This window comes from Lissotriton helveticus, chromosome 3_1 (genome assembly GCF_964261635.1).
Source record: "Lissotriton helveticus chromosome 3_1, aLisHel1.1, whole genome shotgun sequence".
NCBI lineage: Eukaryota > Metazoa > Chordata > Amphibia > Caudata > Salamandridae > Lissotriton > Lissotriton helveticus.
This window is the reverse complement of record NC_136061.1, coordinates 216663727-216690949: the sequence shown is the minus strand read 5'-3', so window position 1 is coordinate 216690949 and position 27223 is coordinate 216663727. Positions and strand designations below refer to the sequence as shown.

The 27223-nt window shown below is 51.7% G+C and overlaps 1 protein-coding gene across 4 annotated transcripts in view; it reads left to right on the top strand.

The window, feature by feature from the left end:
* The window catches only part of TAF15 (TATA-box binding protein associated factor 15), a 589620-nt gene that overhangs the window by 466441 nt on the left and 95956 nt on the right, over positions 1-27223 (top strand). For 3 of the 4 annotated variants that reach the window (XM_078679623.1, XM_078679622.1, XM_078679624.1), the window contains 2 exons: positions 17405-17510; positions 17591-17679. The exons of the other annotated variant lie outside the window; for it this stretch is intronic. In XM_078679623.1, the coding sequence (XP_078535749.1) occupies positions 17405-17510; positions 17591-17679 (195 nt within the window). The remainder of the gene's footprint in view (positions 1-17404; positions 17511-17590; positions 17680-27223) is intronic. 4 annotated transcript variants of the gene reach the window in all.

Sequence of the window (27223 nt, the reverse complement as noted above, 5' to 3'; positions counted from 1 at the left end):
GAGCTGGAGATGCTGTCAGACAACTGACTTAAAATATATTCTTACCTGACAACTTGGTTTGGAGGTCTCTTGAGGGAGGTGTGGGTGTCTTTCCTCTGTAAGGTCATCTCGCCCTTCCATGTTGGCCCATCAGTCGCCTTGCCTGCATTCTTCACTCTGCCTCATCTCTTGAAAGAGAATGAGAGGCTCAGTCGTACAGATCCAAAGAGGGTGTTGATCTTGTACATCATTAAATGAAAGATCACCGGGTAGATGATCAGCTTTTTGTCAGCTCTTCAAGCGTAAAGAAGGGCAAGGAGGTTCAAAGGAAGCCCTGTCAATGTGTGTAGTCCTTTGCATTAAGACCTGCTATGCAGTGGGCCAAAATCTTTCCAATGGCTTGAGCCACTGTGACTGTGTTAGCCATAGAGGTATGCATGTTTTTGACACCAGCCAGGCTGCAAGTTGGGCTGCAGTATGGATGATTACAAAGCACTTCTGCCTTGACAGCCAGGTCCTACAGGAAGGTTGGTCACATCAGAAAAACAAGTTATGTACCTTTTGGTAACGCTCTTGGGATATTCTATCTAAATGCAGATTCCTCACTGTCCTCCCACTTTCCATTTTCATGGAATGACCATTGTAACATCTAAAAAGGTCTCATGTTCGAGGTTGGAACACTATCACCAACAGTTCATATGGGCCATGGAAAGGGAAAGAAACAAGACAATGACTTCTGCATGCACGGATGGCACTTGTTAGTGGCTCCAATCATTCACTTCTGAGACAGTATGAGTCCAACACAGAGCAACACATCTGATAGAGACTTCTAGTCGCAAATTCCTTATCTTACAATTATCCACAGGCTTCAGACTGGGTCCGAAATCTTTTTTGTGCACAGCGGTAGAGGGCGTCATTTGGCTTCACATGGCATTATCTGCGACGAGAGTGGTGTCTATCTAGGTACCACCCCAGCGTGCTGACGTCAGCTTCTTTTTCCGAGTTTCCATGCCTCGAGCCACAAAGAACACTGACCACTGGTGTGAAAAACTAGGGCCCTGAAAGGGTAACAGCCCTGTCCCTTTATATCCGATCACCGAGCAGGGATGATGGGTGGATCGGTAAGGAATCTGCGGCTAGCTAGCAGATAAGGCGTTACCGAAGGTAGGGAACTTGTTCATCTCATAGAGACTTCCAGACACAGATTCCTGACCTTATAATAGATACACATGCAAAAGCTCTCCAAAGGTGGATCTTCTAAACCGTTTCACACTAGAAAGTCTTGCAGGAACGAATGAGCAAAGTCCAGGCAGTGATGCTTTGTGAATGTGTTTAGTGAAGCCCACGTTGCTGACTGGCGGATATCCAGGACCGGAACTCTGCGTTGTAGCCCAATGGCTGCAGCCTTATCTCTGGTGGAATTACCTCGCAAACCCTCAGGCGGTTGCATCTGGGCCAATGCATAGCAGATCTAAATGCAGCGCTCGATTCATTGGAACATGGCTGATTTCTGCATGGCCATCCCCTTTTTCGCTCCGACATACCCAACAAAGAGTTGGTCATCCACCCGTAACTGTCTCGTGCAGTCAGGATATAATGACAACGCTCTTTTTGGGTCCAGATGGTGAAGAGACTCCTCATCAGTGGTGGGATGTGGCGGAACGTAAAAGGTAGGCAGTAGGATGGTTTGGCCTAATGAAAGAGAGTGACAACTTTCGACAGACAGGAAGCTCTGATACTTAGAACGAGATTGTCTGAGTAAATGTGCAAGTCTAGAGGCTTGGATGCCAAAGCATGAAGTTCACTGACCCTCCGGGCCGATGTTATTGCCACCAGGAAAGTTGTCTTAATGATAAGGAGCCTGAGAGGACAGTTGTACAAGGGCTCAAAGGGAGCACACAGCAGAAAAGTGAGGACTAATTTAGGCGAAGGTAGAAACGTTTTGTAAAGCTTTCAAGAACCTATGTACATCAGGGAATTTGAAGAGGGTTGGCTCATCTGGCAATCACAAGTAGGCTGGGATGGCATAAATATAGAGCCCTTTAAGGTGCCCAAAGCAGAGCCATGCTTTGCAAGAGAAAAGATAAAGAGAATGACTTGAGAGTCAACCAGTTTCTCAGCACACCATGCCACAAACTTGCCCCAACAGCAGGCATATACAGTCTTGGTAGAGGGTCGTCTGGCTGCCAAGATAACATTGCAGACTTCAGGCTGAATGTCGAAAGCTGTCAACTTCCGCTGCTCAATCTCCAGGCAAGAGAGCATTGACAGGTTTCGCTGGAGAACCCTCCCCTGCTGCTGTGACAGTAGATCCTTCCGAACGGGCAGCCTGACCCGAGGACCAATGACCATGCTTAACAACTCGGGATACCAAACTTTTCGAGCCCAGAACCGGAGCGACAAAGATGACTTGGCCCCAGTCGTTTCTGATCCTCTTGAGAGCTCTGAGCAGGAAGGATATTGGTGGAAAGGCATACAGATGGCCGGAGCTCCCTTGAGACAAAATCATCTACGACTGAGAGCTGCCTTGGAAACTCCAGCGTGCAGAACTGCTGACATTGCATGTTCCCAGTGGTGGCGAACAGATCCAACTAAGGCTCTCTCCACTGGTTAAAGAGACCTTGCACCACCTCCAGATGGCGGTGCCATTCGTAATCCACTATGCATCTTCGTCTGAGTTGCCCACGCATTCCAAGAGCCTGCTAGGTATTGAACCACTTGGGATATGCCCCGACATTCCAGCCATGTCCAGAGGCGCTCAGGGCCTTTCGACAAAGGGTTTACAACCCCACTCACCCTGTTTGTTGCAGTACACATGGTGGTGGTATTGTACATGAACTCCTGCACTAGCCTTACCTTGAAATAGGGTAGAAAAGCCTTTAATACCGTCCTGAATGCCTGGAGCTCCAAAAGATTGATGTGGAGTCTGGATTCTGCCGGAGACCAGAGGCCTTTTTGTCTGAGTTGATCTGCCCTCACATTCCGAGAGCCCGCTAGGTTGTGAACCACCTGGGATATGCCCTGACATTCCATCAATGTCCTTCGACAAAGGGTTCACAGCCCCACTGCCCTGTTTGTTGCAGGACACATGGTGGTGGTGTTGTCAATGAACACCTGCTCTAGCCTTCCCTTATAGGTTAGAAAGGCCTTTAATACCGACCGAAATGCCTGGAGCTCCAGAAGGTTGATGTGGAGTCCGGAGTCTTCCGAAGACCAGAGGCCTGTGATCTCCACCTCTCCCAGATAGCCTACTCATCCTAGGAGTGACGTATCTGTCACCACTGTTAGATCTGGTTGGATAAGGAAGAGGGGTCTGCCACTGACCCAATAGCGGTTCGTTAACCACCACTGCAGATCTTTTGCAGTTCCCTCTGAGATCTGGACCATGCTGGAGAGATTTCCCTGATGCAGCACCCACTAGAACTTCAGATCCTACTGTAGAGCTTGCATATGCCAGTGGGCATGTGTCACAAGCAGTTCGCATGATGCCATGAGGCCCAGCAGCCTCAGAAGTCAGTCTCATCAAAATCCAAGAGAGAGACTAAAACGTTGGTATCTTAGCCAGAATATCCTGGACTCGCTATTCTGGAGAGTATGCCTAAAACTGCAGCGTGTCCAGAACAGCTCAGTGGAAAGGGAGCATCTGAGAGGTAGTCAGATGTGACTTTGTTTATGGTGATCCCCAGTGAGTGCAGGAAGTTCACCGTAGTCTGGAGGTGGGAGATGACAACCTGGGCGAACCTGCCTTCAACAGCCATTTGTCGAGATGAGGAAGACTGGCACCCCTGATCGCCGCAGATGAGCTGCATCCACCGCCATCCCTTTGGTGAACACCTGAGGGGCGCTGGTAAGGCTGAAGGGGAGCACGGCGAACTGAATCTGTGGCTAGTCTCTACCAGATAAGACTTTACCAGAGGTAAGTTACTTGTTTGACAGCACTTGCCTATGCTGGAGCACTGCTGTTAAAATTCTCCAGATCCAGTGTGCCACCTGAGGATATTCTAAAGGTGAGGAATCTGCGATTAGATAGACTACCCATCAAAAAGGGTTTAACTGAGGGTAAATAAAGTGTTATATAATAGTTAGGATCATTTTACCTAATCATGTAGTTACATAACCAACGTTTCCCTTGTAGCACCAGCCTTCTGTGGGTGTGGACAATTTTTGGTGACTGTGACGTAGTAAAAAAGCCTACAAGAAGTCTGATATGCTTAGACTGAATTCTCAGAATAGGGTGACATTGTTAATTAATGCCACATTAATTAATTCATGCACTTAATTTATAGTATTTTTAACAAAAGCATCTAACAATTATTACGAGTTACAGTTTGAAACAATATCCACTCTTGAAGAGAAAAAGAAAGAAAGCCGTAGACGGAACACATTGGCCTCCAAAATGTTACAGGGAAAAAAAAGCACATCAGTGAATAATACGTTTCCGGATTCACACTTAGTACTGCCAACACAGGAAAAAGGGTTTGCAAGATCTGCTGATAATACAGTGTTGGACAATAGAACAAGTTAGCATGGCTATTTACAATGGTGTTTGCAATGACAATAGTATTATATGCAATTATTAGTTCACAGTATTAAGCGGGTAATAGGCAGTTGGCAACCTGGGAGAAAGACGCTTTATACTCAGAGGGCCGAATGCCATATCAAATTTCTGCTCATCAGGTTTGCACATTTTAAGGTCTCATAGCTTACTACGTTTAAGGCATGTTTAATGTCCTTTATGTGTATTCTGATCATTTTGTGATTAGAAAGTATCCAACATCACAGTTTCTTAGCAGTATGAATGCTGGGGAGTTAAAATATCTTTGCTTTCTTATTTGCTAGACTTGGAAAAAGAGAGTGATGAGAATCGTGTGCATTAACCCAGGCAAGCCTTGTATGCTAGTCAAAGAGTTGGTTTGTGTTTACTGACATGTTTGGGTTTCTGAAATTCTGGTCATTTCAATATCCCTCGAATATCTCCTAGAACACAGGTACTCATAGTATGGCCCGCGGGCAAGCCTTCCTTGGCGGCCCGCGGAGCATTGTAACTTTGTTTTTTGGTGTTTTTAGGTTGAGGACCGAAAGGCTACGCTTGAGCAGTCTCCGGGAGAAGATTTAATGATTCGGAGTATGGGGGCTTGAACCCGCCTCTCTCCTCCTCTCTCCTCCATTGGCTGGCTTCCTAAACGGAGGCCAGCCATTGGAGGAGACAGGCGTCACTCCAATAAAGCCCCGTCTCTTTCGGATTCGGGGGCGTGTTTTTTTTAATTCTTTCGAATGTGACGTCACCCGTCACTCAGAACGCCAAAACACGCCCCCGAATCCGACATTTTCGGAGTTGCAGCCGCCATTTAGCGAGTAAAAACACTGCCCCCGCCCCCGTGCCCACCCTGCATTTGGCCCGCGTTATTGATTCCCTTGATTCGGCTGTTAGGAGTCCCCTGGCAGGTGCCTACCCCGCCGGGGACCTTGCCGCTACTTTATTATTAATATCGAGGGAGCCTACCCCTCATCTGTGCCCCCTTCGTGTCACCGCCGCCGCCCGGGGCCTCCTCGAGAGGGCTGCGCCGCCATTGGCCAGCGTGCCCCCGGGCCGTGCTGTGATTTTTTAAGGCCCCGGAGCCTGGAGGCTCATCTGAAGGGCCGCGCAGGGATTGGCCGCCCTGGCAGCCGGCACCTCAAGCCAAGGGGAGCTTCTCCGAGGTGAGGCTGCGCCGCGTGGGACCCGGAAGGAGAAAGAGGAGTCCGGCCGCGAGGCTCCCGTGTTGGGAAGAGAGCCCCGCAGCCCAGGAGAGAAGCCAGCCCAGCCACACTGAAACTGGAGCCCCTTTGAAGGGGGGCTCCACAACGCGGTGCGGGGAACAGAGGCGCCTGGAGCAGATCGGCAGCATACCGGAGCCGGTAAGTGGCTGTCCCCCGCACGGTCGCACCCTGGAGCCGCCACCAGTTTCTCCCATATCAGGCTCTCACCCAGTGGAGACTCTGTTCAATTGTCCCGGAGGGGGTCCTCCTCACCTGATCTGTCTTCCGGATTCTCTTCCTGCTGAAATGAGCTGGCTCGTGTTTGGTTGCGGCCACTCCTGTCCCTTGTTCTGGTGGGGGAGTTGTGGCCCTGCATTGTGTTCCTGGACGACATTTTAAACCGGACTCCAACCGTGCTGTGTTGTCTAGAAGGGGTGGTGGGAGGGGTTCCCAGCGTTTTCCCCAGTCAGCGGCGCTGTCCGGATGTTTTGCAGGCACTCCGAGTACTCTCCTACTCCTTCCTGTGATCGGGTGAGTCTCAGGCGCTGTGGCCCGCAATTTTGATTCGCTTCCTGCGATGTTTTCACTTGCCCTTTGCAATGCTAATGCCGGATTGCAAAATGCACCTTTTTATTCCCCAGAGTACCGCCCCCACCTCAAACACACCAAATCCACACAGACGTGAAAAGAGTACAAAAAAAATTAACAGAGCAGAGTTGCGAACTGTTTGCAGAACAGCGTGCTTGAAAATGTCTGGTTTCAGCCAGATTGTTCCCTGACGGATGTAGCTCCCCACGTCTTAAACAGAGTACTTCATGCCTTGTGCCCCATCTCCAGGAAGGTCCCCCCTAGACCACAGAACACTTGAATTTATAGCTCATTGCGATTGCTTGTAACCGGTAAGAATATCACACCTGCATCAGTCCCGTGTCTCACCACATTCTACCCTCCCCTCGCCGTTATGCTCCATACTGCAGGGGCCGCTCGGTCACACAGTAAACGAGTTTCAAATGAACTGCACTGCCCCATGTCCTCCTAGCCACAAAGCCACACTGCCCTCGACCCTGCTATGTCAAGCGGAAGCGCGCAGGCCCTCTGCAAGACAAGACAGCCACGGAACACAAACACCAGCTTTCATACCGCCACTCACACTTTATTTGTCAAGTAATTTCAGGGATAAATTCCTTTCCAGGGTGGGGTCAGAATACCCCAAAATTAGTGGAGATACGGGTGAAGGGTCTTTAATTAAAAAAAAAGGGCAATTGTAATGTAAAGGGGCTTCTTGGCGCTGTACAGTGCAGTCACTGAGGTTCTGTGTCTGGTGAGTGCACGACAACCACGGGGGGCTCTGAACATCTGTCACTGCCCTTTTGCCTCTGTTGTCGCTGATGCAGGGCTCGCCTGACACGGGGAGACTTGTATGGTAGAGTGCAATCCTATGACTGTGGGGGTATCTATAGTGCAGTGCACTTCAGTCACTTGGGGGCAAGAGTTGATTTGGCTGTGGTACAGTGAGGTGCTGTCTCTGGTGCTGTGCAGGACAACCACTGGGGGCGGGGTGGATTATCTCGGATATAGTGCTCGACTGTCAATGATGATCTTTTATCGTGCAGTGCATGCCCGTGCTCGAGGCTTGCCTCTAGTGAAGAACACGACTGACACTGGGGGAGGGGGGATTATTTTTAGTGCAGTGTCCCGTGCACGCCTGTAAGTTGGGTGCTGCTTATATTGCAGTACTCTCCTGTCACTGATGTGCTGGTGCTGTGAACTGGTAACGGAGGTTGTCGCTTATGCAGTGCACTCCTGTCACTAGGGTTTTCTTACTGCTTCTGGCGCTCTGCACGCACATCACTGACATGCTTCTGTTGGTGCCTGCACGACGGGTATGTGTGTATGGTGGGGGGGGGGGGCAGGGCTCACCTGACACGAGAAAGCTTGTGCGGAATAGTGCACACTTGTGACTATGGGGTCGTCTCTAGTGCAGTGCACGTTATTCATTGGTGACAGTGTTCCTGAATTCTACAGCAGGGGGCACTGGTGGTGCATACAGTAGCCAGATGATGGCTGGAATGGGTATGTTTTAGTACTCAACATGCACGATACGTTAGTACTCTACAGTACAATGCTTTGCTGCACTTGAAATTCCCCAGTTGCATTCTGCGTGCCTGCATGTTAAATGGAAAGGTGCTCCAGATGCGGCATGTATCATTGATCTACTGCAGGATGAGACAGTTTGTGGCTGTGCACTGTCCATGCTAATGTATGCTAAGTGGAAAGGCTTTGTGTTAGCTAGAGGTGTTTAAGTGTGTTTGTGACTCTGTGTGTGGGTGGGTGGGTGGCTCTGTGTGTGGGTGAGTGGCTCTGTATGTGGGTGGGTGGCTCTGTGTGTGGGTGGGGGGGCTCTGTGTGGGTGGGTGGCTGTGTGTGGGTGGCTCTGTGTGTGGGTGGCTCTGTGTGTGGGTGGCTCTCTGTGTGTGGGTGGCTCTCTGTGTGTGGGTGGCTCTCTGTGTGTGGGTGGCTCTCTGTGTGTGGGTGGCTCTGTGTGTGTGGGTGGCTCTGTGTGTGTGTGGGTGGCTCTCTGTGTGTGTGTGTGGGTGGCTCTGTGTGTGTGTGTGTGGGTGGCACTCTGTGTGTGGGTGGCTCTCTGTGTGTGGGTGGCTCTCTGTGTGTGTGTGTGTGTGGAGCTTTGTGTGTGTGTGTGGCTCTGTGAATACTCTCTACTACTCTCTAATGCTCACCTATTGCCATTGTAAATGACAATACCATTTATTTATGTTTTTTAAAAAAAATGAAGAAAAATGTCACGAGCAATGCCAATAGCTCTACCTTTAATAATGCCGAGACCATTGCATTGTAAATGCTTGTTTTTAGTGTCAGGAAACACCGCCGGTTGCCGAGAAACTCTGCTCTAAGGGGGTCGGGCGATTCCAGCCAGGGCCGGCTTTAGGGCAGTGTGACTGGTGCGGCCGCACTGAGGGCTGACCTGTGGAGTGGGGCGCTGTGACCTCAGGGGGTGCTGTGTTTAGGAATATCTTTTGATAGGAGAGATGAGGGGCACTTTTGCAGGTGGTAGGGAGAGAATCCGAGGAGGCGGTTATGGGACTGGGGAGCACCAAAAGTGATTGTTGCACCGGGCGCCAACAGGGCTAAAGCCGGCCCTGATTCCAGCAATAGTCACAGTGGAGCTGCAGGGGCCTAAGAAGAGGTGAAATAGAACAAAGCCTCATTAACATGTAAATGGTCTTTTAGAGACCTGTGAAGTACTCGGTGCGGCGGTGTGTGCCTGGAAGCTGTCTCAGCCAGGGCTGACACACGCTCGGGGTGAGGTGACAGAAGACAGCAGGGAGGGAGACAGAAAGATAAGGGAATCACCCGACCCCCATAGAGCAGAGTTTCTCGGCAACATACTAGAAACCTTTGCAAATAAAAATAGTCAATACGCCAAGACCAGACCTATAGACATTGTCAATGTTCAACTTATGTTGAAAAAACCTGTAAATTATGCAGCATGTTCTATTATGTGGCAAATAGAGAAAATCCATAGGTATGCCGAGTACACAACATGCAATGTATAGCACAGGGTACATATACAGTGAACAATGTGCAGCACACGATATTTACACACTGTCCTGTGCTGATGCTCTTGGCAATATGCAAAGTGCATTATATAGTGCTATGTAAGGTGCACATCAGATGATTTTCACACATAGGATAGCCTAAATGACACATAATATACGTTACTGAATACATACCGCATAATACACGCCTTTGAATGCAGAGCATAAAATACCCTGCGCAAGGTATGGATAGCATAATGGAAAGTGTTCAGCATTTCCTGACCAGCACACAGTGCTCATTATGTTATACACGTGGTGCATAAGCACTGCACATCAAAAGCTGCATACGAATCTCAAAATACAATCGCATTCCACACAGCACAGACTGAGAACAAGGGACAGCCAACACATACTGTGCAGTCAGATGTACAGATGACAACACATGAAGAACATGACACACAGAGGCACATTCAGAATCCAAGGTCCAGAGAATGAAACACATGCCACAGTGTGGGATTCATAACAAGCCTGCCTCACAGTAATGGTACAGCACCATGAACAGTGTTTGCAGCACATACTATACAACCCATGCTTCAAAGCTCCGAGCACACAACGAATGCTCAGATCAGGGGACACATTGAAGGGTACACTGCACAGGAGGCAGTGTACATCCTGCAGACCCCAGGATACGAAGTGCATACTGAAGGAGGGAGACAGAGACAGACAGAGGGAGAGACAGACGGAGGGAGAGACAGACGGAGGGAGAGACAGACGGAGGGAGAGACAGACGGAGGGAGAGACAGACAGAGGGAGAGACAGACGGAGGGAGAGACAGACGGAGGGAGAGACAGACGGAGGGAGAGACAGACGGAGGGAGAGACAGACGGAGGGAGAGACAGACGGGGGAGAGACAGACGGAGGGAGACAGACGGAGGGAGACAGGCGGAGGGAGACAGACGGAGGGAGACAGATGGAGGGAGACAGACGGAGGGAGAAAGGCCTAGGGAGACAGAGAGAGGGAGGGAGACAGAGAGAGGGAGGTAGACAGAGGGAGGGAGTCAGACAAGGGAGGGAGACAGGCAGAGGGAGGAGAGCAACAGAGGGAGGGAGACAGAGGGAGACAGGCAGAGGGAGACAGACAGAGGGAGGAGGGAGACAGACAGAGGGAGGGAGACAAACAGAAGGAGGGAGACAGAAGGAGGGAGGCAGAGGGAGGGAGGCAGAGAGAGGGTGGCAGAGAGAGGGAGACAGAGAGAGGGAGACAGAGAGAGGGAGACAGAGAGAGGGAGACAGAGAGAGGAGACAGAGAGAGGGAGGGAGACAGAGGGAGGGAGACAGACAGAGGGAGACAGAGGGAGGGAGTCAGACAAGGGAGGGAGACAGGCAGAGGGAGGAGAGCAACAGAGGGAGGGAGACAGAAAGAGGGAGGGAGACAGAGGGAGGGAGACAGAGGGAGGGAGACAAGGAGGGAGACAGAGGGAAGGAGACAGAGGGAGGGAGACAGAGGGAGGGAGACAGAGGGAGGGAGACAGAGGGAGGGAGACAGAGAGAGAGACAGACAGAGGGAGACAGACAGAGGGAGACAGACAGAGGGAGACAGACAGAGGGAGGGAGACAGAGGGAGGGAGACAGAGAGAGGGAGACAGAGAGAGGGAGACAGAGGGAGGGAGACGGGGGAGGGAGACGGGGTGAGGGAGACGGGGAGGGAGATAGAGGGAGGGAGACAGAAATAGGGAGACAGAGAGAGGGAGGGAGACAGAGAGAGGGAGATGGAGACAGAGGGGGGAGACAGAGGGAGGGATTCAGAGGGAGGGAGACAGACAGTGGAAGGGAGGGAGACAGAGAGAGGGAGGGAGACAGAGAGGGAGAGAGAGGAAGAGAGAGGGAGGGAGACAGAGAGGGAGAGGGAGGGAGACAGACAGAGGGAGGAAGACAGACAGAGGGAGGCGGGCGACAGAGGGAGGGAGACAGAGGGAGGGAGACAGAGGGAGGGAGACAGAGAGAGAGACAGACAGAAGGAGACAGACAGAGGGAGGGAGACAGAGGGAGGGAGACAGAGGGAGGGAGACAGAGGGAGGGAGACAGAGAGAGAGACAGACAGAGGGAGACAGACAGAGGGAGGGAGACAGAGGGAGGGAGACAGAGGGAGGGAGACAGAGGGAGGGAGACAGAGGGAGGGAGACAGAGAGAGGGAGACGGAGAGAGGGAGACAGAGAGAGGGAGACAGAGGGAGGGAGACGGGGGGAGGGAGACGGGGGAGGGAGACGGGGTGAGGGAGACGGGGTGAGGGAGACGGGGAGGGAGATAGAGGGAGGGAGACAGAAATAGGGAGACAGAGAGAGGGAGGGAGACAGACAGAGGGAGGGAGACAGACAGAGGGAGGCGGGCGACAGAGGGAGGGAGACAGACAGGGAGGAGGGCGACAGAGGGAGGGGGACAGACAGAGGGAGGGGGACAGACAGAGGGAGGGGGACAGACAGAGGGAGGGGGACAGACAGAGGGAGGGGGACAGACAGAGAGAGGGAGACAGACAGAGGGAGGGAGACAGACAGAGGGAGACAGAGAGAGAGAGATATAGAGAGGGATAGAGAGAGAGAGATGTGTGTATGCCAGGTCTGATGGCTCAGTGGACGAAGGCGTCCGCTGCAGGGGCCTGTGTTCAACCTCATGGTCACAGTTTTTTTTGCTTTAGCCCTCCCCCACTGACCCCGCCCCCACCGGTGCGGCCCTCGGCCTCAAACCACACTGTAAATTTGGCCCCCGAGAGAAAGTTTGTGAGTACCCATGTCCTAGAATCTGAGAGTGCCATAGTTTTTGCTAACTATATGTTCGAGGCATATGAGATGCAGATTGCACACTGTGCATAGATCGCCACCTAGTGTTGGGCCCGGATATTTGCAGTTTGTTGTTGTCCGAAAAGTTCTTTGGAAGTCACGAGATAGGTGACTCCTCCTCAGGACCACATTGCGCATGGGCATCGGCGCCATCCCCAGATTGTTTTTTTCCGCCATCGGGCTCGGATGTGTTTCCTGCGCTCCAGTTTAGAACCGATTTCCTTCGGCGCGCAATCCTCACCCAGTTCACGGGATTGTTTCGATCACGCTACATCGACGCGATTTTCTACCACTTCGAAGTCTTCGATTCCGGTCGTCGCCGAAGGCCTTCGGGCTTACCTAGGCCTTGCTTTCTGGCTCATGGAAAGAACGCCATTCAAGAAGTGTCCTCAATGTGGGTCGAAGTTTCCCCACATCGACCTACATGAGGTATTTGTGTCTATATTTTTTGTATTTTATATAGCGCACTTCTACCCAGGGGTCTCGTAGCGCTGTATTCATACCGCAGTGGAACCCATCCTGGCTTTCCTGTGAAATGTTCACTCCTGGGCACCCCCAAGGTAAAGTCAGGCATCCAAGCGCTGCTGGGGCCGTTGTGGAGATTAAGCAAGGTATTGCCCAGAGTCACAGAGTGGGACCCATGATTAGACTAGTGAGCTAAATAACGGTGATGGATCAAGCCCTGATCTTTGGACTGGGTAAGAGTGGTCTGCTTAATTCAGACACTCTGTTCATCACCACCCCCTTTTCTGAACCATGATTAGACTAGGCACCGAGGCGAGAATTATCAGGTCCGGGGAAATTGAGTCCAAGAGCCACCGAGGCGGGAATTGAACCCTGGTCCTGGGCCAGACTTCTGCATCAGGGTCTGCCGCTCTAACCATTGAGCCACGCTTTGGTGTGCAACCTTTGCCTCTCACCGGAGCATGAGGCCAAAGACTGTTCGGCGTGTGCCTCATTCCGCTCCAAGAAAACCATTCGGGACCGACTAGCTCGGAGAACTATGGCTCGCTCGTCAGCTTCGATCCCAGACGACATCTTCGAAGATGGCTTCGACATGCCAGAACACCAGCACGCCGAAGAGAGTATCGGATCCTCAGATGCCGAAGACGCCGTCGAGGACATCACTCCCGCTCAACGGGTCTTAAGTAAGACCGTCGACCCCAACCCTTCCTCGAGACCCTCAATAAAGGCTGCGGTCACACCCTCACCTTCGGGCCCAGGTGCACACCGAGACACTGCTTCCCACGCCCCGCCTTTGGGCCCGGCAAAGAAGCCCACTAAGCCTTCAGGCGGCTCAGGCTCGAGCCAGCCTATTCCCGTTGCCAGCAATATACCGACATCGAAAAAGAAGCCATCTTTCTCTACTACGCCGACCATTGCTCCGACACCTAAGCACACGGTGCCGAAGACTGGCAGCGGCTCATCGATGCTGAAAGCGCACTCGGAGCCGAGTAAAAAAACGCCTAAAACGCCAGATTTACACGCGTCGGAGCCGAAAAAACACCAGGAACCAAAAAAACAGGTTCCGGTGAAAGACATTGCAAAAGAGCACACCCCTAAGCCAAAATACTCGACACCAGCTACGGACTCGGTGCCGAAAAAACCTACGGAGCCGAAAACTTCGATGCCCACGCAGAAGAACTTTTTACACCGGATCCCAATCAGAAAACTCTTGTGAAGGATCCTAAAACCGGACAATTGACTCTCAGCTCCAAGAAGAGACCACTTGAGGTGCCAGCACCTCTTCCCCTCTCCATTAAGGGCCCCTTCTCCACCACCTCCCCATATTGTTCCTCCTCCTACACCTCCTCCACCACATCATTCACCTACACCATCTACTAATCCAGATGATGATGCAGACACAGATTCTGACGATATAGGTGGGGATGCACATGACCCAGCAGGCACCAATAGTCCCCCTCAGTCACCTAATCCATGGGATGATTACAACACCCCTGATGTGCCTTACATCCCACAAGATGATGTATACCCTTCCAGACCTTCCCCACCAGAGAACACTATAGGGTTTAACCTACTAGTCCAAAGAGCTGCACAATATCATGGGGTGGACTTACACACCGTGCAGTGGAGGAAGATTTCCTAATAGACACACAAAGGTCTACTGCCATTTTACCAATGCTTAAGGGTGTCATCAAGCACTCAACAGAGGTTTTTTGGATCCTGTCAGGGCTAGGGTCCTCAATCCTCGCATTGAGAAAAAATATAAAGCTGCCCATACAGATCCAGTTTATATTAAAGGTCCAGCGCAATTAGATTCTCTAGTAGTGTCTAATGCACGTAAACGTGCTAATTCCCAGACGTCAGGTGAGGCCTCACCACCAGACAAAGAATCTAAGCTCCTTGACGCCTCCAGCAAGCGAACAGCGGCACAAGCAGCTAACATCTGGCGCATTGCCAACACCCAAGCGTTGCTGGCAAGATACGACAGGGCACATTACGGCGACCTAGAGTCCATAATGCAGCACCTACCAGACAAATACAAAAACAGGGCTAATGAACATATACAGGAAGGTAAAAATATGACTAATACTTCCATCCGTTGTGCCCTAGACGCTGCAGATACCGCCTCAAAGGCAATCAATACCAGCACCCTACTACGTAGACATGCCTGGCTACGTATTTCAGGTTTTAAACCGGAGGTACAAAATTCCATCCTTAATCAGCCATTTGATGAGACACATTTATTTGGCCCAAATGTTGACGTGTCTTCAGAGAAAATGAAAAAAGACACCGATACAGCAAAATCTATGGGAGCCTTGCAGCAGCAAGCTCCCAGATGTTCCCTTCGTCGCTCATCATACAGAGGCAACACAAGAGGCTACTCCTCAGAAAGTCCCTCCACTGCCTACAAATCCCCTGGTCAATCCACATTCACTAAGGTCTACAAGAGAGGGGGTTACAGGGGTAACAACAACAAAGGCAGAGGCAATAACAACAACTCACCCCTACCCAATGACTTTCCTCACCTCCCCCCCCATCATTCCACTCCTGTGGGGGGAAGACTTCAACAATTCCTGCCTGGCTGGATCAACATCACATCAGAAAGGTGGGTGCGACAAATTATTCAATCTAAAAGAGATTCGTTAGTGATAGATTCCTTACCCTAGAATATCCCCAGGCGTCAGACTGGATCCGGAAAATTTTGCACAGCAATACCCCTGCGCGCCGGCAGGCGTCATCTGCGGCTCCGCGTCCGTCGTCGGCGTCGTTGGCGCCGGAATGACGTCGTCGGAGTACTTAGACGCCGCCCATGCGCGCTGACGGCAGTTCTTCTTTTTTCCGCGCCAGCTAGCGCAGATCCGGAGAAGCTCTACCCCTTAGTCTTTTTTGACTAAACTTTTCGATCTTTTTGATCATTTTTCTACTCGAGTCTTTGACTCCGACGGTGCCGGTAGGGATGCCCGGATTCAAACCCTGTTCCAAGTGCGACCGACTGATGTCGGTTACCGACCCCCATCGCCGGTGCCTGAAGTGTTTAGGTCTCGACCACGACGACCGTACCTGCTCCGACTGCCGGGCCCTGACGTCGAAAGCTAGGCGGGAGCGGTCCCGCAAGCGGCTCGAGCTCCGGCAGTCGGCCCCGTGCCGCTCCAGGTCCCGGTCCCACGGGAGGTCGAGGGACCGGTCGCGGGGTCGGAGTCCTTGCAGCTCCGGGAGTGGACATCGGTCATCGGGATCCAAGTCCTCAGGTAAGAGGCATGAGAGGTCGGAGAGGCGTCATCGTTCCTCTGACCCACCCCGACGCTCGCGCAATGCGGCCGGGGGGTCGGGTGACTCCACCGACGCGGCTCCGACTGAGTCGCAGGAGTCGCCGCCTGCCCCACACCTTCGGGTCCCTGGGCATGGCGCGACGCCGGAGGAGGTCGAGCGGTACCTCATGGCCATGAGGTCCCTCCCTCCTCAGCCGGGTCCCGTGGCGCCTTCGGGCCCAGCGGCCCCGCTGGAGGCCCTAGCGGGTCGGGTGTTTCGACCTCGACGCCGTCGGGTGCTTCGGCCCCGGCGCCGCCGGCAACTTCGGTCCCGACCTCACGGGCGCCGGCCCCGTGGGTGTCACCCCCGGCGCCCCTTGTGGACGCCGTCCCCAATGTTCCCTTCGGTTCTACTCTGGCGCCGCTTCCGACGGCCTTTGGAGATTTTTATGCAAATGCATCAAAATAAGGTAGTTCCATGTACTAATCCAAAATTCCTGCCCAAAGTCATTTCTCCATTCCATCTCAATCAATCTGTGGAACTGCCCGTTTTCTTCTCGCAACCACAGTCAGTAGCAGAAAGAGCTCTTCACACATTAGATGTCAAAAGAGCATTGCTATACTACATAGAAAGAACCCAACCTTTTCGTAAGACAAAACAACTGTTTGTGTCTTTCTCACCACCACACAAAGGTAATCCCATTTCAAAATCTGGGATAGCTAGATTGATTGTCAAAAGCATACAGATTTGTTACCACAAAGCTAAACATACGTTATCTGTTCCTCCTAAAGCCCACTCTACAAGAAAAATAGGGGCTTCCATGGCATTTTTAGGGAACATTCCCCAAGATGACATCTGCAGAGCAGCTACATGGGCTACACCGCACACATTCACAAAACACTATTGTGTAGATGTGCAAACAAAACAACAAGCTAATGTGGGCCAGGCTATTCTCAATACATTATTCCAAACTACTGCAACAGATAGGGGTGGTCGCCGCTAAGAGTGGGTACTGCTATACAATCTATGCACAGTGTGCAATCTGCAGCTCATATGGCTCGAACGGAAAATGCTACTTACCAGTATGCATCTGTTCTTGGCATGTAGTGCTGCAGAGTTGCACACGCCCACCCGCCTCCCCAGCTACCCTTGTCTGTTCCAGTATTATCTTAATTAGATACAAATTACATGAGCATCCTTCCTTTTCTTGCAAAGCTCCATCATTTCCCTAATGGCGAAAAACAATCTGGGGATGGAGCCGATGCCCATGCGCAATGTGGTCCTGAGGAGAAGTCCCCTATCTCGTGACTTCCAAAGTACTTTTCAGGACAACAACAAACTGCAAACATCCGGGCCCAACACTAGGTGGCGATCTATGCACAGTGTGCAACTCTGCTGCTCTACATGCCAAGAACAGATGCATACTGGTAAGCAGCATTTTCCATACTTTACCCTAAAACAGCCAATTATAAGAGCCTAACCCGAGTTTCCTATTCAGAAATTGAAGGACAGTCTCATGTCCACTCACTAAGTTTTGATTGAGTATGTTGTGATTTCTGTTCAAATTACTTAAATCTACAGGACCTCGTGGAGGGGGCTTCGGAGGACGCGGAGGTGGCTTTAGGGGTCGTGGAGGTTTCCAGGGTGGCAGCGGACCAAAGGATGGAGACTGGGTCTGCCCAAACCCGTAAGATAATGTTTTGTGTGTGCAAAATGTTTGTTTGGATATACATTGAGTGAAACTGAGGTTTTTATTTTTCCATCTAGTTCGTGTGGTAATGTAAATTTTGCTAGACGGGATTCCTGCAATCAGTGCGACGAGGCCAGGCCAGATGATGGACGACCATACGGAGGAGGTTAGTTTGTGCTAAATCTTCTCTTGGTATGGGGGAAAATTCTGGGATTTTGGTGTATTTCTTACAGTCTATGCCTAATAGGTAATATTGAACTACTGAAAATGTGGCACTCTGACTTTTATTATGTCGTTCACCCCACCCCACCAAACATGGGGAAGCTGTAATTAAGGGATATTACTAAGAATGTTTTCATTTAGAAAATTATTTAACAGCTGTTGCACATTTTGAATGCCCTAGGCTGTTTACTACTTTTCCAGAATATCCCTTAATTCCAGTAGACCATTTCTCTTTTGAGAATAGGGTGACGAACAGTGTTCCTAAACAGTGGAATTAGGGTTCCAATCTCATTCAGAGGCTTTTCACTAAAGTGGTTAGCCAACAATACGGACCTTTACTCTGCTTCTGTCAATGGGAGCCAAAGTGAGCAGATGCCTAAGAAGAAGTGCTTAAACCCAATTCCTCCATAACGACCCGAGCTATACCATGGTTTCTGCTGACCCGTGAGACCACAGTCGAAGAATGTTTTCAAAATGCCTGACTAAGCTCAATAAAAGCATTTAAAAGGCACCCTGTCTGTGCCTCTACATTCTGCCAGGGTCACCAGGAAAGAATCTTATTTAGTCATTAAGGAAGGTTGTGGCTTGGGATGAAAAATCCAATCTGAAAGAGACTACTAGTAATAAATTCCTTACCTTAGAATTACCTCCAGATGTCAGATTGGATCCGAAATTTTTTTGCGTAGCAATACCCCTGCGCGTCAGTAGATGGCGTGGGTCGGCTCCACATTCGGCATCGTGATCGCTGGGATGACCTTGCAGTATCTACTTAAACACCGCCCGCGCACGCTGATGTCAGTTCTTTCTTTTTCCGCGCCAGCCAGCGCAGATCCGGAGGTACATCTAGTCACTTTTTGCAAACTATTTTTTGACTTCTGTCAACTTCTTTTTGAGTCGTTCGACTCCTGGTGCACCTAGGGATATCCCGTCCATGGAACGGCTTCAAGGCTTGAGACACCTGTCACAAATTGATATCGGTTAAGGAGCCGCACCCCGTGTGCCTTTGGTGTTTGGAGCGCGACCACGACCCAAAGTCGTGCTCCGACTGCCAGGCCATAAACCCGAAGTCTTTGTGGGAGCGGTCCCGAAAGCTTCTCGAGGCCCAGCAGTCCACTCCGCTCCGGTCGAGAGCGAAGTTACGGGAGCGGTCGTGGAGCCATCACCACCACTCATCGGCAAAGTCTTTATCTTCGGGCAAGTCGAAGCACAAAAAGAAGGCGAAGAAGCTTTGTCGCTTTTCACGTTCTTCGCATCCATCGACCGACGTGACGCAGGATGCAGGTGCTGGTCATCCTGCGGAGCCTGTTGGGTTGGCTCTGAGCGTACCTCCTTTTCTGGGAGCCAGAGTGACCCCTGCCCAACTTCGTAGTTTTTACGAAGCCCTTCACTCGATCTTTGGGCAGCCCCTCTTCGCCAGCGTGTCTTCGGGCCCCACGGACTCGACTGGAGGTTCTAGGCCTTCAAACCCGGAGGCTTTGTCCCCAGCGCCGCAGGGATCCAGGCCTGGATCCGCATCGGTGCCAGTCACTCAACCATACAACAACTCCTCCGGCGTCAAATCCACTGACTGCACCTCCGCCCCCTGCGACACTGGTTGTGTCCCCAGCCGGCGTTGACCCCGGCCTCCACCCTGATCTGGACACGGAGCCCGACTGACGCCGGATCCAGTGCCGAGCGTTCCTTTTGTACCATTGTTCTGTGCTGGCGTTGCTTTTCACCCTGAGTGGCAGCCAGAAGAGGACGAGGAGGACTGGGAGGGGTCTGGTGACCCTTTAGCTGACCAGTTGAGTGAACCGTACTGGAGAGAGAAGTTAGGTGATGCCAGTGGTCTGGATACCTTGCCAGACCATGGTATGCTTTCTCTCCCTACCGTGGCTACGGAGGCGGGAGCCTCATACGCGGTGGTGTTGCATGGGGCGGCTGAGGCCCTGCACCTTGAGCTTCCTACGGTGCAATCAGGACCAACCTTCTGACCGAGGTGCTTCAAGCGGCAGCGGTCTCTTCGGAGCCCCTACTGCCATTCAATCAGGCCCTTACTGACATCCTTCTTGGCATCTGGTCCAAGCCCAGCACAGGATGATTGCCCAACGCCACTGCCCAGCCCCGGGCGACCCACTTTTCCTCTCTCAACACCCATCACTTTGGTGGTCTAAGCCTCAATTTCTAAGGGCGCAGTCCCTACTGATCCCATCAGATAGAGAATCCAAGAAGCTGGATCATCTTGGGAAATAGATGTTTTCTTCCACCAGCTTGGGACTGCGGTAGGGGAACACTGCCTGTGTTTTGGGTGTTATTCCCACTCTGTGTGGGATATGGTTGTGCAGGTGGTGCCACAGTGTCCGGAGGAGGCATGGGCTAGATACCGCCAACTCGCTAGGCAGGACAATTTCAACATCGGTAGCCCTGCGACGCTCTGCCTGGCTGAGGTCCACTGGCTTTTCGGGTGATGTCCAATCGACTCTTTTTGACATGCCCTTTGATGGCTGTCGCTTGTTTGGCGACAACGTAGACAACGCCCTCGAGCGCTTTAAGGATTCTAGGGCTACGGCCAGATCCTTGTATCTCGCTACCACTTCTCGCCCTTTTCGCCCCTTTCTTGGCTACAAAAGGGGTGCCCCACCACGTTCCACCCAGAGCAACAGGCCTGCGCAAACTGTTCAGGCTCTGCGTGGTCGGGGACGTGGGACCCAGCGTCGTGGGTCAGGGGGCCAGTGAGCGGGCCAGTCCACCAGCGTCCCCTCTGCAGCAGCCTCCAAACCCCTCTGTCATTTCAGGGCCACCAGGTGCCAGTGGACTGCAGGATCCGCCATCACCTCCCCCACTGGCAAACCATCACGTCAGGCAGATAGTCTGAAGGGGCTACTCTCCCCCCCCCCCCCCCCCTTCGAGACTACCCCTCCATTCATGCCACTACATTTCCATTGCATGTCGGAGGATCACTTGGCTTTTCTCAATCAGGAAGTTATAGCTCTCTTGGCCAAGGGGGCTATCGAGGGAGTTCCTGCTCCAGAAGTTGGTCGTGGCTGTTATTCCCACTACTGTCTGGTGCCCAAGAAGGACTAAGACCTGGTCCTATCTTGGACATCAGGAGCGTCAACTACTTCCTCCAGAAGGAGAAGTTCACAATGTTGACATTGGCTTGGGTCCCGTCGCCCTCGACCCTGGAGACTGGATGGTAGCGTTGGACTTGCAGGACGTCTATTTCCACATCCTCGTCCTGCCAGCGAACAGGCGTTACCTACGGTTCACGGTAGGCCACGAGCACTTTCAGTTTACCGTGCTCCCATTTGGCCTTACCAGTGCCCCTCGGGTGTTCATGAAAGTGATGGTGGTGGTCGCATCTCATCTGCGCAGATCAGGGGTTCCAGTTTTCCCCTATCTCGACGACTGGCTGTTGAAGGCAAGTTCGCCCCAGGTTGTCATTTCCTGCCTACAGACTACGGCGGACCTCCTGCATTCACTGGGGTTCACTGTCAATGTGCCGAAGTCACACCTGATTCCCTCTCAGAAGCACCTTTTCATCTCAGTGTTTCTGGACACAGCCCAGTGTCGGGTCTATCCTCCCGAGCAGCGAGTCTGGAATATTCAGGCTATGATACTGATGTTTCTGCCTCTAGCCCAAGTTTCGGTCAGAATGACCCTCAGGCTGCTGAGCCTCATGGGCTCCTGCATACTGCTGGTGGATCATGCCAGGTGGCATATGCGGGCTCTGCAGTGGGATCTGAAGTTCCAGTGGGCACAGCATCAGGGGAATCTTTCCGATTGCATCACGATCTCGAAGGGCACTGAACACCAATTGCAGTGGTGGCTAACGAACTAGGATTGGGTTACCGGCAGATCCCTCTCCCTTCCCCAACCAGAGTTCACATTGGTAACAGATGCATCACTTCTGGGGTGGGGCCGCCACATGGGAGAGGCGGAGATCAGAGGCCTCTTCTGGAGGATCTTCTGTCACAGCAGCAGGGGACGGTCCTCCACCTGAACCTGTCCAGCCACACCTCCTTGCATGGAGATTGAGCAGTGACAGGTGACAGCTTTTAACATTCTGCCCAAAGTCTGTAATATTATTTTGGCAGCCAGGCGTCCCTCCACTAAAACGGTATACGCCTGTAGGTGGAACAAATTTGTGGCATGGTGCACAGCAAAGGCTGTGGATCCCCTTTCTGCTTCTCTTTCTGTGGTTCTTTTGTTCCTCCTTCCTTTGGCCCAGCATGGCTCTGCTCTGGGCACACTTAAGGGCTCTATCGGCTATTAAAGCCTTTCTTTGGCTTCCTGATCAGCCTTCTCTTTTCAAGTCCCGTATTGTAAATAGATTCCTCATGGGCATTTACTCCTACTCCTTTTGTAATGCCCAGTGGGACTTGAACCTGGCTTTGACTTACCCTATGTGCACTCCTTTCGAGCCACTACTTAATTGTCCTCCCAGACTCTTAACTTTAAAAACTGCTTTTGTGATAGCCATCAACTCTGCTGGCAGGGTGAGTGAGCTTCAGGCTCTGTCTTCTAAGCCTCCTTTCCTTGCTGTTCATCCAGACAAGGTTGTCCTTAGAACTCAACCTTTTATCCTCCCCAAAGTGGTTACCTGTTTTCACATTGGACATAACATCACTTTGCCCAGACCATCACTTTGCCCACCTTCATCCCGCCTCCGCATCCTTCAAAGGAGGAGGAGAGGCTCCACCGTCTGGATCCAAAACGTGCTCTATCTTTCTATCTCGAGCGCACAAAACAATTCCTGGTGTATGACCAGCTCTTTGTTGGCTATGTGGGCGCCAAGGAAGGTCGAGCCGTACAAAAACGGACCATCTCTTAGTGGGTCGTTCTTTGCATCAAAATTTGTTATTCCTTAGCAAAGAAGGAACCTCCAGTAGGACTGCGCGCCCATTCCACCAGGGCGACGGCAGCCACTACTGCTTTGGGACGTGGAGTCCCCCTCAGTGACGTCTGCTAGGCAGCCACATGAGCATCCCTGCACACGTTCACGCAACACTACTGCCTGGACAGCCAAGTCTGGACAGATGGCTTCTTTGGCAATTGAGTTCTCCAGGACTTTCTGGTGTGAACTTAGTTTGCAGACCCACCTCTGAAGTTGTTATTGCTGGGGTATCTATTCTATGGTAAGGAAACTATAACTAGTAGTCTCTTTCAGATGAACAAGTTACTTACCTTCGGTAATGATATATCTGTAAGAGACATATATTAGTTATAGATTCCTCACACTCCCGCCCATCCTCCCAGTTCTGCGAACTGACTTCTAGGGTAAGGGACTCCCTTCCAGAGCCTAGTTTTGTGCACCAGTGGTCAGTGTCTTGCATGGCTGTGCACTTCTGGTGTGGAATGTCGTGTAAGGAACTGATGTAAGTGCGTGAGGGTGGCATCTAAGTAGATACCACACCGGCATCCCAGCGATCATGACGCTGACGACAAACGCAGTCTCAACCGATGCCATCTACCGATGCACATGGGTACTGCTATGAAAAAATGCCTCCGGATCCAGTCTGAGGGCTGGTGGGTAATTCTAAGGGATGGCATGTATAACTAATATATATATCTTACAGATTTATTGTTACCGAAGGTAAGTAACTTGTTCTTTACTTGGAAAGCAACTACCCTCTAAGGTCCTCAACAATGTAATATTTGGCTAGGGGGCCAACTATTACATCACAGAGCCTGTTGTCACCAGTAAAACAGAACAGTACAGTACATAACTGAAAGCCTATTGTAGAGAAATATTTGTTCAAGGCATATGAGCTGTAGATCATATGCTTGAGCATCGATCGCCATCTAGTGTTGGGTCTGGATGTTTGCACTTTCTTTTTCTTCAAAGAAGTCTTTCCAGTCAGGAGGTAGGTGACTCCTCCCTTAGGTTATAGTGCGCATGAACATCGACTCCATTGTTAGATTGTTTTTTCCGTCATCGGGTTCGAATGTGAATTGTTGCACTCCGGTTAGGTACTGTTCCTTCGTGCCCCATTCGACGCGCAATCCACTACCCTCGACGGAATTCTTATCGATCGCGTTTACCACTTTCCGTGTATCGATTTGCTCTCGAAAGTCTTCGATTGGAACATTTGTGGAAGGCTGTCGGAAATACCCGCGACAGGATCAGTCGCAGTTGATTGAACGGACTCCATTCAAGTTATGGCACCGACTTGCACGTAGTGTGCAACCTTTGCCTATCCCCAGATCAGGTCGAGAAAGACTGCAACGCGTCCCATTTGTTTCGGCTGTAGAAAACCCTCTGTGATCTTCGGGCTTGACGTCACGAAATGTACCAGCAAAGAGGGTCTGCGCCGGACCTCCTCGGAGAAGAGTCCGAACACTAAGAATTGAATGCGCAGGATGCCATAGTGGAAGAAGAGCAAGTCTCCGTATCCGGCGCTAACACTCATACCGAAGACCTCCCCCCGGCACAACGAACCATGAGTAAATAGCCTTCGTTCCCCTGTCATCTCCTTTACAAGTTCGGCACCAGCAAAAAGTTCCAAGCACCCCGCCTTCAGGCTCGGCGCCGTAGCACAGACAACAGCCTTCCAGCTCTGGCTCAACCTGTTCCCATGCCAGTGCCGACCCGAAACCTTCGGCGTCGAAACCGAAACACCTTCTGGTCTCTGTTCCGCCGCTACAGAAAGCTAAATCTTCGGAGCCAAAAACTTCAGAGCCGAAACTTTCGACGCTGAAACCGATGTCTAAAGACAGTACAGCGGCTAAAGAGTCTCGGACCGAAAATCCACTGAAACAGAAATCGCAATCCACCCGGAAACTGGTCAATTTGCTGCAAAATTTCCGGAAAAGAGGAAAATGGGCTTATCAGAGGTCTACCGCATTCCTCTAAAAAAGAAAAATGTGGCTATTGACTCTTCTTCTCTTGACCCTTCTGAAGACCCTCTTCTTTCACCTGCACAATTCCCAACATGACCATCACCTGACCCACACGATACAGGGAATGATGATGATGATTTAGATACTCATGCACCACAAGATGTCCCACAGGATCCTGATCCGTGGGATCATTATAATGTCCCTCAACCTGATAATGACCCTGATTTGTATCCATCTAGACCTTCCCCTCCAGATGATAATATTGGGTATATTGAACTCATAATTAGGGCCACGGGGTAGAGCTCCATAAGAGTCTGGAGGAAGATTTCATGTTAGAGACCTTAGTTCATCCCAAAGGGCTACCCAAACCTTACCGTTGTTCTAGGCCCTGCTTAAACATGCTGAGGATATCTTTCAGGACCCTGTCAAAGCTAGGATCATCACTCCCAGGGTAGAGAAGAAATACAGGACTGCAAATAATGACCCAGGCTACATCAAAGGCCAGTTACCTTTAGACTCTTTGGTAGTTTCTAATGCTTGTAAGAGGGCTAACTCCCAAACCACAGGGAATGCCCCGCCTCCAGATAAAGAGTCCAAATTATTGGATGCTTCCGCTAAATGGATATCATCACAAGCGTTTAATAGTTATCTGGTATACAAACCTTCATTCCTTTGATTATTGGGAAGTAGCTTTATGACCCCATTTCATATCTGTGCGAGGATATATGGCTGTTGGAACCTGGGTAAGTTTGTCGAGGGCACTGAATGAACTCGAGAGAGTATACCTCTTGAATGTAATTCATTCACTCTCCTGTCAGAAAGTTAATATTTCCCCTCTAGGGGCCCCATTCCCTGGGGAACAGGAGGCCTGGTGGTCGGTATCAAAAAGGAGTCCGTCCGTTGGTCCTGTGCATTAGGATTTTTATTGGCCCTTCTCTTTGCGGAAGTTGTGGCCTTGTGTACACTTTGTAAATCTGCTGTTGTGGTCCATAGAGATACTGACAGTGAGCCTGTGATTGTAGAGATATAACTGAAAGAAACACATTAGTTAGATTCCTTACCTTAGAATATCCCCAGGCGTCAGACTGGACCCGGAAAGTTTTCGTCAGCAGTACCCCTGCGCGTCGGTAGGCGTCGTCTGCGGCTCCACTTCCGTCGTCGGCGTTGTGATCGCCGGGATGACGTCGTCGGAGTGCTTAGACGCCAGCCTCGCGCGCTAACGTCCGTTTTTCTTTTTTCCGCGCCAGCAAGTGCAGATCCGGGAACAGCTAGTACCCTTAGTCACTTTTTGACTAACTTTTTGGTCTTTTTGACTATCTTTTTCAAGTCGACTTTGTCTCCTGGTGCCGGTAGGGATGCCCGGTTTCAAGCCGTGTGACGTCTGTCACCGACTCCCACCGCCGGTGTCTCTACTGTCTAGGGGCCGACCACGATGACAAGTCGTGCCCCGACTCTCGGGCCTGAACCTCGAAAGCTAGGCGGGAGCAGTCCCGTAAGCTTCCCGAGATCCGACAGTCAGCTCGAGGTCCCGGTCGAGGAGGAAGTCAAGGGACCCTTTGCAGAGCCGTAACCACCACCGCACGTTGGGTTCCAAGTCCTCGCATTCAGGTAAGTTGAGGCATGGGAAGAAGAAGTCGAAGAGGCTCTTCTGACTCCCCTCACAGGTCGCGTAACTCGGCCGAGGGTTTGGGTGGCACCATCCATACGGCCCCGCCGGAGCCGCAGGCGTCGCATCCAACTCCACACCCACCGGTCCCTGGGCTCGATGCAACGCCGGGCAAGATTCAAGACTTCCTCGTGGCCATGAGGACTTTCTTTCCGCCCTCGAGACCCGCCGGCGCGCTTCGGCCCCAGCGCCGAATTCAGTCACCGGTGCCGCAGGACCCCCCCGGTATCCAGGCCTGGATCACGGTCGATGCCAGTCGACCTCAACTCCTCCGCTGGCGCCGACCCCTATGGTGCCACTCCCGGCGCCGTCCTTAAACAACGTCTCCCCCGGTTACAGCCCCGGTCCGGGTACAGCGTCAGAACGGCGCTGCTCGGAGCTGTCTCCTGTGTCAGTAGCTCCCTGCTGCGGCCGTGAGGACTAATCTCCTCACCGAGGTGCTTCAACCGCCAGTAAGCTCTTAGGAGCCTATGCTGCCGTTCAATGAGGCCCTCACTGACGTTCTAATGGGCACTTGGTCCAAGCCCTCCACAGTGCCCCCCTGTGGATCAGAATGTGGCCTGACGCCACCGCCTGGCTACGGACGACCCCTGCTTTCTGTTCGTACACCCCACCCCGAGAGTCTGGTTATCCAGGCCTCTACGTCCCGGACCGCATTCCCGACCGCTCCCCCGGATCGTGAATCCAAAAGGCTTGGTCAGTTTGGGAAGAACCTGTTTTCCTCAGTCAGCTTGGGGTTGCGGTCCATTAATACTGCATGCCTTTCGGGTCGTTACACCCACTCTCTGTGGGATACGGTGGCGGACGTGCTGCCTCAGTGTCCGGAGGAGGCCCAGACACGGCTTGTCCAGGCTCTTGCTGAGGGGCGGGACGCAGCATGGTATTCCATCCGATGTGGACTTAATACCACGGACTCGCTAGGCAGAGCGATTTCCACGACGGTGGCGATTCGTCGCCACGCCTGGCTGAGGTCTGCCAATTTTTCATGGGATGTCCAGAT